The sequence below is a fragment of the Ciconia boyciana genome, chromosome 5, assembly GCF_034638445.1.
Source record: "Ciconia boyciana chromosome 5, ASM3463844v1, whole genome shotgun sequence".
Taxonomy (NCBI): Eukaryota; Metazoa; Chordata; class Aves; order Ciconiiformes; family Ciconiidae; genus Ciconia; species Ciconia boyciana.
This window is the reverse complement of record NC_132938.1, coordinates 84,495,653-84,511,961: the sequence shown is the minus strand read 5'-3', so window position 1 is coordinate 84,511,961 and position 16,309 is coordinate 84,495,653. Positions and strand designations below refer to the sequence as shown.

At 40.7% G+C, this 16,309-nt stretch overlaps 2 protein-coding genes across 7 annotated transcripts in view; one reads left to right on the top strand and one right to left on the bottom strand.

Annotated features, from left to right (window-relative positions):
* Positions 1-16,309, top strand: part of RASSF6 (Ras association domain family member 6) — a 90,004-nt gene that overhangs the window by 11,405 nt on the left and 62,290 nt on the right. The gene's annotated exons all lie outside the window — the stretch shown is intronic.
* On the bottom strand, positions 10,552-13,939 carry LOC140651576 (interleukin-8-like). Its single transcript, XM_072861164.1, has 4 exons — positions 13,724-13,939; positions 12,815-12,950; positions 11,962-12,045; positions 10,552-11,372 (listed from the first exon to the last, which is right to left on the bottom strand). Exons 1-4 carry the CDS (start codon positions 13,884-13,886, stop codon positions 11,342-11,344), a joined length of 414 nt encoding a protein of 137 aa, XP_072717265.1. The 5' UTR covers positions 13,887-13,939; the 3' UTR covers positions 10,552-11,341.

The window sequence follows — 16,309 nt, the reverse complement described above, 5'->3', positions numbered from 1 at the left end:
TAATTTCTGGTCCATTCTGAACTGGCAAGTCCGCAGCTAGCCTTCCCCTCACAGCAGAAGTTTAATGTTTGTTGTTCCAAAAAAAATGTTTTCACCTCTAACCACAAACATCTTGCAGTTTTCTTTGGAAGGCTTCCAGCCCCTGCTTTAGAACATCATAGCTTATTTTGAACCTTCTCCATCTCTTGGATTTCATACTCTCACTTTCTTTCGATTTTAATTCCTCTTGTCTGTTTTCTTCCAGCCCCCCTCCACACCCACCACCCCCACCAGCTCCTTCACTTATTTCATCTTGTTCCGCCAGGAATGCTAGCTGACAGTGTATCTTCCTTGCAAACTGAATCTACTTCTCATACCAGTGTCACCCTTTCTTGTTATTGGTGATTAATCAAAATTTGGGGGTTCAAAGTGCTTTTTCAGTCAGAAGAAAAGATTTGTTGATGCAATTAGATACTTTTCATGTAACCCCAGGTATTTATTATAATGGACAAATCATTCCTTTCTTAAAGAGCCAAACGCCAAATGTAGTTTCCCCATTTCAAATTCCTTTTGTCCAGCGTCCGGCAAAAGTCCTGTCGCGGTGTTTTTTTCTACTGCACTAATTCCATCTGCACTGGGCTCTTTTGTTTGCGAGGTTCTTGTGTGCTTGCCCGCCTGTTATCCCTGCCTGGTTTCTGCGTGTGCTCCCTTTCTCCCACTAATGCCCAGCCAGGCAGAAAGTGTGTGCAGAGCCAAGCTTTGAGCTGGCTCCCATGGCCGTTGTCCGCAAAGCTGGGCTCAGCCTGTGGGGCTGTGGCAGCCTGCCCTCACCGGGGCGTGGTGGAGTGGCCTGCACAGTCCTGTTGAGCAACTTTAATAAAATACTGGCAAGACTCTTGCTGAGTCGCAGGAGGATTGCAGGGGCCTAAAACAACATTTTGGTTTTTGCCTTAATGCTCTGACCTTAATCTAAACCACAGAACAGTTCTGTGAGGCCTGTCTTTCAGCCTTTCTTTTTGATGGTGTTTTCTGAGTGTTTCTGTGTTCTTGTGTCCTGTATTTGGATTACAAAATGTGAGAGACAGTAATCACCTGCTTACCTACATAATTACACCTCGAGCCCTGTATAGTCTGGAAGTATTAGCACGTCCCACCCTGAACCTGGAGATGTGACTGTTGAACTCCAATCAGTTTGCCTCTCAGGGAGGATGAAGAGTGTCTTGCTGTCACCACCTACTGCTGGCTCTTGTCTGGGCATTTTCTTTAATAGGCATGAGTTTTCTGACAGCAGGGAAAAACAATTAAACCCAACCAAAACCCCTGAACGTCTCCAACCAAACATTTGTTTGCCAACACCCTGCGTTTGGGTGGGCAATCTCCGAGAGGTTTCCCGCATTGCATCAAAGAAACATGCTAGCAAAGCTGTTGGGGTGCAGAGGGTTCACAGAGTATCATCAGCAGAGCGTTCAGCACAAAGGGTGGAGTGGTATGCTACTGGGTGGAAGGGCTAGGTGGTGTTTAAGCTACAGTGGCACATAGTCACGTATTCTACAGGTTGTCCTCCCGTCGGTTGTACACTTCATTTTTCATTATGCATTTAGTTTGAAAACACCATCTGTTTGTTCTAGGCAGTCTCTCTTGCATAATTATTCAGATAAAGGTAACTAAATGCTAGTGAGGGCTCTTTCCTGTGGCTTGTGCCACTTTTGTTTATTCTTTCTCGATTTCACCTATACTTTTCTTGGGTGCTCTTCACCATGCAGAAGAGCTAAGGCTGGCCAGAAGGAGGAGGTTAGATGAACACAAGAGGTTAGTGTGTTTGCTGACGCTATCCTCCTTATCCAAACAAGCGTCAATCCTCTTGAATGCAAATATGAGAGTGGTGAAAAAAAGGTAAATGACCTCCTAATGTAGCAGGGGCAAAGCAGCTTTTTTGCTTTTTTGAGCACATGAGGAACATTGTATCTTGTGGCCTATCTTGTGGATCTGGTATTGATTGCAGGCTGTTTTGGGTGGGAATCGGAAACCTCCTACAGTGCAGCAGTTGAAATCAGTTGGAATGACACATGTGCCTTGATTAAGTTCAGTTGCCATTTAAGTGCTGGGGAAAAAGTTCCCCTAAATATGTATCTGCATCTTTAATATCAGGGAGCAACTGCATTGGAATTTGAAGGCATTATAGTAATTTCTGATTCACGGTGACTTAACTGAACTGAAGAATATCTGTTGTCTTATGCTATCAGAGACCCTAAAGATTAGAGTAAAACAGGAAAGAATTTGTGTCGGGAAACATATTTTCTCACTTAGATCAAATACTTGGCGTTCAGAAGTATTCGGAATGTGGCCATTTAATTTACAGCCTTTCTTAAAAGTAAAAAATGGAGGCTTTCCAACACTGCTGCTCAGAGGACACTTTTGATTGCAGGGTCACAAAGTACACTTTGTATCAGTCATATCTGATTGTTGGCATGGTAAAAGGGAGCAAATTGAGTCAGTGAGTCACATTGTTTCGGACACTAAGCCTATGTGCTTAAAAGCAATCACTGCATTTCCACAAGAGAACATTGCTGGGCTTCACATGCCCATAAGCGAGGCTGAAACATTGATCCGAAATTACTTCTTGTGTTTCTTTATAGATGGAAACAGTTGTTTGTCAGCAACAGGTAGAATTCATAGCTCTTAAGAACTAGAATAACAATGTGCTAGCAGCAGGACATGTGAATTGGTGTGAGAGGTTTGTTGTTGTTGTCTGTGTCCCTATAGATAAAGGGGCAGTCTGTAAAAGCCTAAGCTGAGGTCAGTGCTGGAGTTAGTGGCGCTGTTATGTCATGCCCGTAGTGCTTGGGGTGAAACTGGATTAATATCACAGGAATTAATTTTGCTCATTTTTTAGCATCTCCAGAAATTTGGACCAAATACTACTACATGTATCATAGTTTGTCTGATTTCTTGACGTGTAATAATAGTTCTATTTGACTGGTCAATAACCTTTAAATATTTTGTTATCTGAGAAAGCATCATTAAGCAGGTGCTATCAGACACTAGCACTAGAAGTAAACCTACACAAATCTGATTCAGGCAGGTCACCTAGTCCTTGCATCTCCAACATAACTTTTAAGTTTCCTTCCTAAGTCGCATTGGATTCTGATGTACACCAGAACACGTAGGAACGGCCATTGAGGATCAGAGTAAAGGTCCATCAAAGTTGGTATGTTATTCCTGAGCTGGAGATGCCTTGGGAAAGAGCAGATATCTTGGAAAAGAGGAAAATAAGAGGACAAGCATTTGAGGCTACTTCTCCAGAATATTCTCACACTCTAGCCAATTTTAGAGCAGGGATTTCCTGACATGGATGACATTTCTGTGCATCTAGGTGTCCTCAGTGGATTTTCTTCTGTGTTCTTGTTGAATCTCATTTTCAGTCTCTGTACACTTTTGAAACACACAAAATCCTTTTGGCGAGAAGTTCCCCAGGTAAAGTATTTGTTGCATGAAGGACCACCTCTTATTGTTCGTCTGAACTTTGCTTCCTTTAGCTTTCCATGATGGCCCTAGTTCTCATATTAGAAGAAAATTCTCATATTGACAAAACTTGAGTAAAGGATTGCCTCTGATCCTTGTTATAAATTGCCTAAATATTAAAAAAATCTAAAGGTTTGTTTTCAAGCACCTGGAACCTGATATAACCACAATTTATGGTTAGTTATATCATATTAAATATGCATTAATGCCTTTCCAAATATTTATTTGTTATTGCTTTGAAGCATGTATGTGCATGCTTCTTCCATTTGTACAATCCTTTTTCATATGGAATAGTTGTTACAGTGCAAAAACAAACACAAACCAAATTCTGTGGCTCTGTCGTACAAAGTTAAGAAAAATTAATACCGCATAAAGGAAAATATTATCTCAGCCAGAATGAGGTCAGATGATTAGAAAATAGGACACGAATAATTTTCTAATGTGAGCGGACTGTTTCTTTAAATACATGCCAGGAGTTCAGAGTAAGTACTGAGCAGGGCAGGTCGCTTTCTCAATGAGTGTAGGCTGTTGAAACTGAAAATCATTTGTCAGGTTTTTTGTCACTGCCTATGTGTACAAACACACGCTTGGGTTTTAACAGGTAGGTCACTGGGTATTTTTGGAAAGCTACTCTGGTTTTAGTCATAAAGACTGGACAAAATTTGCTCCCTTTCAGACACAGCTCCTGATATCAGGAAGAGCCAGGGCAGCAGCAATGCCATTCATGATTAAATAAGAGATTTCAGTTTATACAGGTGTCGCTTGGTCCAGAGCATTATGGACATCTGGGTAGTGTAATTCATCCTCTTTATATTTCGCACCATCAGAATTTGTGTTTCATTTTCAGTGGTTGGTTATGTCATTAAAAATTCCTAAGTGTTGCAAAAGATAAAATGTTCCCGTCAGTGGCATGTCACTCTGGACTGTAGTGAACTTGCTGTTCACACTAGAAACCTTGCTAAGGACACAAATGTAACCAGACATAAGATAGGCACAAATTTATAGAAAAAAAATCCATTTACGTTGTATCAGTAGTATAGTTTCACTTACTGATTTCTGTAGCTTATTATCTTGGGTGGTGTATTTCCATATCCTCGCTTGCCATTTTGTGTTCTCAGCATGTTAACCGTTAATGTGTTTTAAGACTTCGCCTTTTTGCTTTTTGTGGAACACGTAGTTTGAGTGGAAATGCCAGAACTATGTTTCAAACCCAGTGTTGTAGATTTGAACATAAAGCAGATTTCTACTTTTTCTTTCTACCTATGAGAAAAAGCAACTACAGCGGGCCGCCTTGTTTTCAAGCACATTGCAAGGGAAGAGTACCCTGCCTAAACAAACCGAGAAATGAGTCCTCTCTCTCTTTGGACTGCTGTCCCTTCCTGATCAAGAGTAATTTCTTGTCAGCCCAGGAGATCTGAATGAAGCTAAGCGTCTCAGATGTCTCTGTTTGCAAATGGATTTTGGCTGCCTAAGGATTTAGATCTTTTTTAAACTGCCTAAGGATTTAGATACCTCATTGTCCCAGTGAGTTTTGGGGTTTTTTTTTTTAGTTTTAATTAATATAAATTTTGTGTAGTTTCAGTTAGTGGAAAGACCCAAGCTGAACATCAGTGGAGGCTGAAATCTGAAGTGCTGTAGACACTGAGGAGGGTTTCACCCTGGAAGTCTCCGTATGGGAAGGAATACTGCAACAGTTCTGTCCCGTGTCCAAGATTGGGTGGGGGCAGGTGATGTTTCAAGATCTGCTCTTTGGTCCTTTCCTGTGCTTGGTATATATCGCTTCTTCTTTACTTCTGTGAAAGCCTGACCAAAGGGAGAACAGAGGGGACTCATCTGTTGTGTAGGTGCTCATTAACTATCTCCCATTATAGCAGGTGGCAGTGCTTTCCTGAGTACCGGTAAATAGGTACTTGAAGACCTTGCCTTTTGACCCTGGCGTTAATTGTTTCCTTGATGCTTGTGTTTTGCCCCTATGTAGTGGCTCATTCTCCTGCAGTCTTATTCCTTATAGAAGTTCTGCATCAAGTAAAAAGAAACACATGCGATCCAGGCTTTCACTAGCATGTCCAGTCCTACCATTCATGAAATCTGCCACTGAATGCTTTAGCATTCAGCTAATGGGGCAAGAATGTCTTCTGTTAGTGCTTTGGTGTTATTGGTGCTTCATAGCCATAAACAGAGCTTTCTTCAAGTGAATGGAAGAGGACAAAGTTTGTTTTCACAAAATGTATGTGTTCCTTCTTATTTGGATTTTTAAAAGTCACTACAAAGGGAGACATAAAAAGTCCTGTCAAAAGTTAGCAGTAATCACTGCTGAAGATTGCTATAGTTTGAATATACACTAGCAGAACTCTGAGAGATGGTAGTCTCGAGGACAGGCAAATGTGTGCCTCATATATGTGTCCTACACTTCATAAAACGGTAAAAAAGGAAAGAATACACTGCAAATAGTTTAAAAAAAAAGTTTCCATTTCTCAGATTTAATGTTTGTTGTCTGCCTATGTTTTAGTTTCTCTTAAGTCATTCATCATTTCCCGGAGGGAAATTCTCCTTGGCACCGCCCAATTTCTTTAATTTGCCAAGCGTCCTGTGATAAGAAGACAGTAGAATGAGATGAAAGAAATAACAGAGTAGCTTAGGTGGCAGAGGCTTGAGCACAAACCCAAAGGCCAAGCACCCCTCAGCTCTATTACAGGGCGCATGCTCAAGTCAACGCCCTGAAACTCTGGGCTTGCATTCCCTGTGGAGCAAACACAGCCTTTTAATCTTGTTTGTCCCATCAAGGTAATCTGCACAGGCTGTCACAGACACAAGCGTAGTTCTGAGGGCAGAGGGGTGAGCAGGAGCCCAGGGGCCTGGCATTTTTCTTTCTTAATCCTGGGAATGCTAGTAGTTCATTCAAGATCCTCTCAGCATTTTCACACTCGTGTCTTGATCCCACTTTCATAGCAAAACAAAACTGTCAAGAAAGAACAGATATGAATCCAAGAACCATAAATACAGTCATTGCCCTGACTTGGTGGCAGAGAAGAAGATGAGATGCGTATCCATGCCCCTGGATATGAGAGAAGGCTCCCTTTTCCATGATATACTTATGAAATAAAAAGGCCAACAAATACGATAGAAACATTCACAGAGGAGTTCCCTAAAGGTAAATAGAAGTGATGAGTATTTCAAGCTTTTACAATTTTATTGACATTTTGGTTTTAGCATGGACAGTTGAATTCTGATTCTCTTGTCTGCTTGCAATCTTGAAAAAAATGTGACCTCAAAAAAAGAGGAGGATAAGAAGAATTTGTCAGTATTTTTGAACTCTCATTATTTCTGTGGAAGCATGTAATATATATCTTTAATTAAAAAGCCAGGCTAAGAGGGTAGAGTTGTTCATTTGGTCCTCTTATGAGCTATGGAGCTTTCATCATTCTGGAAAATAGTTGCAAGGAAAAGCTAGAAATCATTAATCTCAGGAGCTCAGTGTGAGTGTTGCTTCAGTGCTTAAAAATTGGTTTTGGCATTCTGGCATTTTGTATCAGCTGAGTCAGAAAAGCTGCTTAACTCTCCTCTTTCCGCTGCCTTCTCAAAAACTGAAGGCTCATTTGGAGGTAAGGTGATTAACTGGGTCCAAATGTGCTCTCAAAACAAGCTACTTGTCTAATGACCTCTTATTTCCACAGATTTTTATAAGGTGTATATGTATGAAAAATAGCGCTCTGCAAAAGAAAAAAATATTAGATCTTCCCCAGTTTGCTTATCTTCCAGTAAGGAATAGGGGAAATTGGTAGACTGATACTGGAGTTGCCAATGTGCCCTTTGGAGGGAAAAGTCTTACTTCACTTACCTGCTAGAGTGGTTGGCTGAGTCCGTGGAGATACAGGCAAGTGGGTCTGGTCAACCTAGTATGACTTGTTTTTTCCAAAAAATTTGATCACATTCCTTGTGAATTTTAGCTTTCATGGAATAAGATAGCTGGACCTGTGAGAGGTTGATAATTGTTTTTAAAAAAATATATTTGTTAATGATGCAAAATTATTGAGCGTAGCTATGTTGAAATCTGCCTGCAGGAAGTTGTAGAAAGATGTCATAGTGCTGCCTGTTTCATGAAAGGGCAGATGAAACTTAGTATCCGTGAGCCTAGTTATGCCTGTAACCTAATTGTATATGCACAGAAGGAGTTGTAAATTAGCTATTGTCACTGAGGAAATACATCTGGGTGTCACAGGTCTGATGTTTTTACAGAACCGTGCACCACGTCTTATGGCATTCAAAAAGGCAACTAGAGTTTTGGGATGCATTTAGAAAGGAATTATGGGGAAAAAAAAAGAGAAAATATGAGAAAATCATGTTGCTTTCAGTGTGTCATATTGAAAGCAGCCAGACGTGTAATTCTATAGTGTGTGATTAAACGGTAGAAGCCACTGTCACAAGATGCTCAGCAGGCCAAAAGTATGATGGGTTTGAAGAAATTGCATTGTAAGTACTGTAGATACGCAGCTATCATAGTACAAAGTTTGCAGTTGAACTCTTGCTAAGCATTAGATTTGACTAAAGAAAACAGCTTATTCCTTTTGTAATTTCCGAATCGCGCTTAGATTCTCAGCCTACCTTCCAGATTCTTCCATGCATAGTGTCTTCCTTTCTAGGAATCCACAGAAATTGTGAAGTCATCTATGCACCGACTGGCACTAATAGTTATTATTAAAAATAATTACCTGCAGGTAATATTAAAAATAAATTTTCATGATGGTTTTCAACAACAGAGATCTCAGGCTTATTTTTATAGATGGCAAAAGTCTTGTTTCGCTTTTGCACACAGAAACAAAATGCCTATTTGCTGACCCAGAAGTTTCCATGGCAGTCTATATAATTTCCAAAGGATCCATTTCCTGTGGAGTTGCTCATAATACCCTCTTATAAACAAGAAGAAATGCAACGCTTGGAACAAGTCTGCAATATCAAGCCAGTGCTATGTGTAATTTTCCTGGGATTTTCCCATGTTATGTGATAACAACATAATAAATGCAATCATTTCCAGGATGGGAAGCAATCCATAAACAAAAGCAAGTAAAGCATAGATAATGCATCTGTCACCTGATACATAACCAGGATGTTTGTATTAGTCAATATTCAGCACAGCCAGAGAAGTGGAGGCCAGCAAACCAGTGTTTGCATTCTTTTTTCTTCTAAGGAAGAGTTAAAAGTATTTTTCAGGGACTTTCCAGTATTTCTTTCAATGACTTCCTCCATGGTTTGCAGCATTTATACATTAGGAAGAAATATACTTTCGGTATTGTAGGAACAGTAACACTGAAACTCGAGGGAACAAATTACAGTTCATGATTGAAAAGGCTCTCGATACAAGAGCAGAACTACAGCAACCAGGCATGGGAGGGGGAGTTTGAGGATAAGGAAATGACACGAGGTCGTTGCTTGGTTGTTTGGTTATGGCTACTGTCCTCTTGCCCCCAAACTGAAATTGTTGGTGAAAGAAGGAAGTGAAGGTGGTTTGGAAGGAAAATTAATTAAGTGACCAAGAAAATAGCTGAGGACAGAAAGGACATGTAAACACCTCTGCTACATTTAATTGCGAGGAGGGCAGAAGAGAAATGAATGGAGTGTGATGAATACACATGAATGGCGGCTGTAACATGGAATGGCCTTCTGACAGGGTTGCAGAAATACAATTTAGATGCTAAATGAAGTGGCCAAGGGGAAGAGAAGCTTACATGAGATTGGGAAAAGGAGAAGATGGACAAGAACATGTAGTTAGCTGCAGTGAAATCTCAGGGTCCTTCCTTTCATTGTGGTGCAAATGTCCTGACTTGCTCACCTCCCGGTCAGCTTTCTGGTATGTTGCACAGGCATGCATGCACACACACACACACACACACAGACGCTTACTAAATAGTCTACATGTTTTCAAAGGGTGCACTTTTCTCCTATGGCTTCTGCATGGCCTGACAACTGGAGGGCCACAGGGCACATTGTTTAGTGTTCAATAGTCTTACTGCGAGGGATCTTCAAGAAGAAGCAAGCCAAGGACAGCTCTCTTATTTTATGATCACAAAGTTACCTGGCAAAAATCCTTCTGCTGCTGTAAGACTATCTAGACCGTAGGTAAAAGTGAAGTAAAAGTGTGCATGCCTCAAATAAGCAGGTATACACTAAAGCAAAAGGCTTTACACCTGTGCCCTCTCTCTCTTATTCTCAGTTCCTTCCTGAAGATGCCCAACATGTTGCTGGCTTTCATTTGGCCACCGTTGCACTCTGAGCTGATGATTTCAGAGAATTGTTAAGCATGGATGTTTTATACTACTGTCTTATGAACTGCACTGGGACTCCCATGGGAAGACGTGTTACACCCATGAAAGCTGTGCTCTCCAACAGCCCCCGTGGGATAGGAGATGGGGTGGTAACAGTATGAAGCATCCCAGTTTATCTGCCAGAATCCTTCCTCGGTGTTCTTAGGCGGGATGAGTGCTTCTCTTGCAAAGGGGCTGAGCATCAGTGCCTGTGCATGATGGGGAGGAATAGCCGGGCTTTTTAGAAGAGGCAGGCATCATGTACTCAGCACTCTCCATTTCAGGGATCGGAATAGGAAGCAGTTGTTACACAAGGGCAAATGCTTGATATTTGGGTACCCGAAGTAAAGGTCACAAACTCCCATTTTGACAGTAAAAGAGTGGCCTTTTGATATAGTAAAGATTTACAACTCTGGGGCTGATCTGAATACTGGCAGTGTTTAGGCATCTGAGGGTAAAATTTGCTTGTCTGCAAGGTACTTAAATAAGGAGCCTTGCCCTACAGCCCACTAGTCCCAAGGATGGGGAATAGCCTGAAGAGAGGAGAGTGAGCATTTAACCCTGCCCTAAAAGTTTGTTATTGCATTCAGTAATGTCAGGTTACCATAACAAGGTGAGTTATGGTACTATGTACTGAACGTTTTCATTTCAGTTCCAGAAATCAGGCTGAGCTGGCAAAAACGAAGCAGACTGTTTCCAAATAAAGCAAATGAAAATGTAAAACAGCAAACAGATAACAGGCAGATTTTTTGTAGAAAACATTTAATGATACATTGTTAGGAATAATTACACTCTCACAAGCAAATTCTGTGTATGTAAGATGCAGTTTTTTCCATTAGCGAGACATACAACTAAGTCCTTGTACAGAGCAATGAGATTGTGAATATTTCTTAAGAAATGAATAGTAGGAATGGAAAATGCAGTAGAAATGAAATAAATTATCACCATTTTCTCCCTTGTATAGAAACTACTCAATAAATACATTTGTAAATACCATGGAAATCACAATAAATAAATACCAGACCCACTGTCTTACAGATTCGGTAGGCTAGATTTTTAAAGTCAGAAATCACAGTTCACAGTCTAGCCACAGGCTGACTGTGGTTCAGGAAACTGTTGTTGACACAACATACTAGTGCGCTCCAGGGGAGCAGGAGGAATTATCAGTTTGCTGGTTTACTAGCAAAATAGTAAAGGCTTAGTGTAAATAAGCTGTACTGTAAGTGCACTGCACTTAACTAGCTGTGTTTGGCTGAAGTGACTGCCAAGGGTTCTTCATTTCCTTTAGCAAACCACTTTTCCTGTTCAGTGTCTTCAGTGTCAATGAAAAGCATGTTCCACAGACAACACTGAACCTTTTGAAAGACTTTCTTAAATAGATGCAGTTAAATAAATAAATAAATAAACCCATCCATAATTAACATAATAGCACTGATGCAGGAGGTGGAAGGTGGTACACTGCCTGAATGATGCTTTTCCCGAATGTTTCTCTCAACGGAGGAGCAGGAGCAGTTCCCAGATTTTTTCTGTCCTGGTGTTTCTTAGAGTGGTGAGTCAGAATTGAGTTGAGCCCTGTTAAGAGGTGAGGGAAGAGGATAATTTAAAAGGAGGTTCAAGAACGGTTATCATTGCTTAGCATTGCACAAACAGTTAAGGACAAGTGGTCTGTTTCCAACTCTGTGTGCTATCCTGAGGCATAGAGAGAATAAAGTCGATGTTTCAAAAGCAATTACTGAAATCCCAGTGTGTGCATATCTGGTCCCCAGCTAGGAAACTTGTGCAGCATGAGTTTCTGCATTTACTTGCATCAAGAAACTCATTAACTCGGAAATAGGAATGATTAACATATGCTACTGTAAGTAAGGGGAAGATTAATTTTTTAAAGCTTCATTTTTCAAAGGGAGCCAAACACTTCTGTGTTCCTTTCCCTCCAGATGGAGTTGCCGTTACTCAAAGGTTTAGTAGCGAGGTATCGGCTTGAACAAGGACCCTGCAGCAGAGTCAGAAAGACTAAGAGTAATTCTATAATTGAGCACCAAGTTTCCTTGTTCTTTAAATCTCATTAAGAGAAAATGGGAAATGTCACTAAGAAATCCTACAAATCAGCTTTTTTGGGAGGTTTACCACTCAACTGCCCAAATTGAGAGGGAGTGGGACTTACTTGGCCAAAATTGCCTTTATGATCAGCTGTACCCAGGGAGCAGTGGGCTCCAAGCACACCTCTCTGCCATCCTTCAGAGTAGCTCTGCAAAACAAGGCATAAAGAAAAGTCAGGAAATACTAAATGGATTTGTTTTATTCACAGAATGTAATATTGCATTTTTAGATTAGATAGTATAAATTCATCCCAACTGCTCTAGATTAGGCTTGCGTGTTCCACAACTGTTCCAGAAGTTGTGTGAGTCTGTGTGCCTGCTGTTGAAGCAGTTACACGTTGCCAAAAATCTTTCTCAATATCTATGGGTACTTGGTTTGAATTTGTTTACATTAGTAAAGCTTTCTTACACAGCGATTGAAACCTCCAGTGGTGAAAAGGTGTTTCAGCAGTATAAGGGTTTCAACATTTTAGTCCCTCCTCCATGCTATTCAAGTCCAGATTAGTTTCATTGTTTCCCTAAATCTGCTGGTGGGAACTTTATTTTTCTTAAGTACGACTGATGCAGGCTGTTTTAATGGGAGTTTTGCCTGCCTAATAAATGCAGGATTTAAACTATGTTATTACCTCGTGTATTAAGAACTGGACACTCCTTGAAATTAATGTTCTACCACCAGAAATATTTAATATGTCCCATGACAGATAAATAATGATCAGTTCAGGAATACATAAGGTCATAGAGACGATGAAAAACATGGTGTATTACTTAAAATCGTCTCTCTCAAAAGAATAACCGAATCCGACTACATCACGTCAGCCTCCTAACTGTCGTACTCGTCGTGAAGTGTAAAAGCCCATGCAGCGGCAGCAGCAGCAGAGTGCAGGTGAAGAAGAGGGAGGCTCTTGCAGAGCTACTTACATGACTTCAACGTTCTTGCAGTGGGGGCCGCTCTGTGTCAGCTTCACATCTTGAATGGATTTAGGAGGGATGAACTTCGAATGAGTGGCTACGCACTGGCACCGGAGCTCGGTTCCCATCCTTGCCAGGGCCCTACCTGTGAGCAGAAAAGGAAGATCGTGGTCTGAGAGGCGGTCTTACCATCACTGTATCAGACGTAAAGCACGACTGCTCTATTTTAACAACATTCTCAACTAAAATACTGCACTTGTCCAAGCTGCCTAAACCTCACAGTAGAAAGATCAGTTGCTTATTTGCTGCAGAGGAGCTGATGCCCAAGTACATTTAAAGCTAAATTAACACATCTTTTTGAAACAAATCCATGGATTTCGTGGTTACTTGTACTGACCACTCTGTACGGTTAGTTGCATCGTTTTAATGTCTGGATCAACAAACTGGCAACCATACAGAAGACAGAGCCCTAGATTTTTTCAATAATTAGAAGCTTGTCCATGCTTCTGTGTTCATATTGTTTGTTCTCCGTTCCCAGCCGTATATTACTTGCTTGAGTCTGTATGATCATTAAGTAACAAATAAGAGATCATAAGCTGTTCTTTGTGTGGGAAGGGAGAGAAACATTCAAACACTTAAGAAAAAGATCCTGTCTCTAGCTGCATACGCTTCAAGTGAAACATAGAAACAAAGCAAATCTAAGTGGCATCCTTAAAATTTTTCCCACAAGATGTCAGTAACTCTTCAGTACAAGGGCTACGAGGTAGATTTCTGACTGAAGAGAAGTTGCTGAAAATATCTCGAAAGAAACTACTTTGCTGAAACCAATAATAAAGCTACCTCTCTGCAAGGGCAAGCATCTCAGCAGATGCCTGGACAACACTACAGCCATGGGGACCTTGGGAGGGATTTACTTACCTTGCGACATAGCCACTGAAATCAGGAAGAGAGCCAGGACAGCCACAAGTTTGCCGTTCATGATTAGACAGGAGTTTGTTGCTGGATCGTTTAGCTGGGGTTCTGTGGAGCAGTGACCTCTCTTGTCCCGGAGGATTGCCGATGCCTGGTCTGGGCGATCCATCGTGCTTATATACCATTTTGCACCCAGCGTGTGTGCTCTGCTAGCATGTCGATTGCGTTAGAGGAATTTACCAGATGCAGTAAAAATGAGTCACATGACTGTTGTGCAATGCCTTCCTAGATGACGAGGGCTTATTCTCCTGAGAGTGATATAATGTATTAATTTATTAAAATATGTAAGTAATAGCCATGCATTCTGATTTCTTTTGTAGACTTTTGTAAATTTTGTGCTTTTTCTAATGCATACCCTTATTTAGTAATATAACTTTATGATGGCTTCAGTTACGTTTTTGTTGTTACTTTTATTGTTTTCTTCAGGGTAATAACTGTTCTTCGTAGGGATGCCAGAACTAGACTTGAGATATTTAATTTCTTATCTCCATTTATGGTGATAGCTTCTACTTACCTGATTTTAAGCCACTGGAGTGGAAATCGGGCAGTGCTGAAATCACTGAAAAGCTTTTTTGCTGGGGTCAGGATTTTACCTCAGCATTATTTTGATGGTAATGATTTTAATTTTTTGTTCTTTTTTTTCTGTTCAAGTAGTGTCTTACAAAGTAAATTAATCTCTAATACTATCTGTTCAGTACAGGAATTGAGGCTGCAGCATGCAAAGCTTCCTGGGGGAAGCAGATACTAAATTCTGAACGACTTTGAAAATCATGCCTACGTTTTCCATGTCACTCATGTTAATGGATGGTAAACAGAAGAAACTTTGTATGCAAACTAAATAGCATGACCTGCTGAACACAGCTGCTTTTGTTTCCTTTGTAAGTCTAGATATTTTTAATGTCTTTTCTGTAATCTTTTTCAGTGACCGTAACCCTAGGTCTTAGCAAAGGGAAATAACATGAAGTATTATGGCACTGCTATAGACATTTCTGTTAAAGAACCTTGTTGCATGAATGCTGAGTGTTTATTTGCTGTGGCTGGTAGAGGTATTACCTTGCGAGGGAGACAATTTCAAGGGAAGACTTGGGCTCAAATGCTGATCTGTTGCTTAAATGAAGATTTGGGGTTTTGCCCCATCTGGAGTGCCTGTGATTAAGAGAAGCCATTCTGTTTTGGTGCCATAAAAACGTTGTCCTTTTGCCCATGATGACTTTTGCTGCTTGTCATCTCCACCCTCAAAGCTTCATGTGTCTGTGACCTGTGGATTTATAGAGGTACTTCCACCCCAGCTCTGAGGAGTTTGTAAAACCTCGATTACCTTTAGCATGTAAAGCATTATAATTTGTTTATAGTAATAATTTAATAGTTTGCCCATAATTTATTATGGTTTACTGTGTACCATTTGTCATTAACTTAGTTGATAAAAGGAACTTTGTGATGAAAATTCATCCGCTTCCCATCACTATGCCAGCTGACCCAAGAAAAGATATCGCCAAGTTTGTCTCTCCTACCTCTTACCGAGTATTAAGTCAACAAAAGATACCGCTTCTGACTCCTAATGGTCCTTCTCCTTAGCTATATGTCTTAAGAGAGCTTTACTGAAAAATACATTTAGTTCTCAGAATGCCTGAAAAAGGAGAGGATTTCAGCAGGTACTGAAGGTTATGTGTTATTGTTTATGTTGTATTACATTGTATATGTTATGTTGAATTAACAGGGTGGTTTCACTGGTGTTAGGTTGTAGATGTTGGAGCTTTAACAAGTTTACTTGGAACAAGGTTTTGCTGATTCTTTTCTTTTGGGTTCTCTCTCTCTGCGTCTCTACATATGTATGCGCACACACAGGGCAATTAAAATCTGATTAGGGAACCCACTTTTCTTAGTTACTATTTGCAGCTTTATTATCTAATTTCGGTGTGTGCTGAAATGTCATTTATGTCCGAGGCAAAAAAAGGAAATTCCCCCTCAAATCCCCAAGTAAAACCAATGACTGCTTGTCCTCCTTACTGCTAGACTCAGCTATTTCCTGACTGTGGCAGTAAGAGGTCTGCAGAAATCCCCAGGTCAAAAGTGAAGACAAGAGCCGACTCCACCTATAAGATTAACCCTGCCCCTGAGCTATGAGTAAGTATCTGTCTAAAAGAGCAGGATGTTTGTAATGAAATAAAAATCCACTATGTTTTCTGAGAGCTAAAGCATCTCCTCTTCCTCCACTTTTTCTCTGATGTGACACAGTTTCATCGGGATTGTGTGAAGGGGGTGTAATAGAGACAATAGTGGCATAAACAAGTTGAGACATGAGATCAAGCTCGAAGGCCAGGCACTCCAAGCCTGTGTTCCTGGGAGTGCCGTGCTTCGCCCGAGTTCTCCCTACATCCCTTCAACACTTTGCCCAGGATCTCGTCCCAGCCCCTGCCTATGGGAACTCCAAATCCATTATGTGATTTTGGCAGCGTGTGTTTTCCTGCCAGGCATCAGAGGTGACTTGTGCAAATGGAATTGCTCCTCCTTTTGAAGGATAACATCACTGAG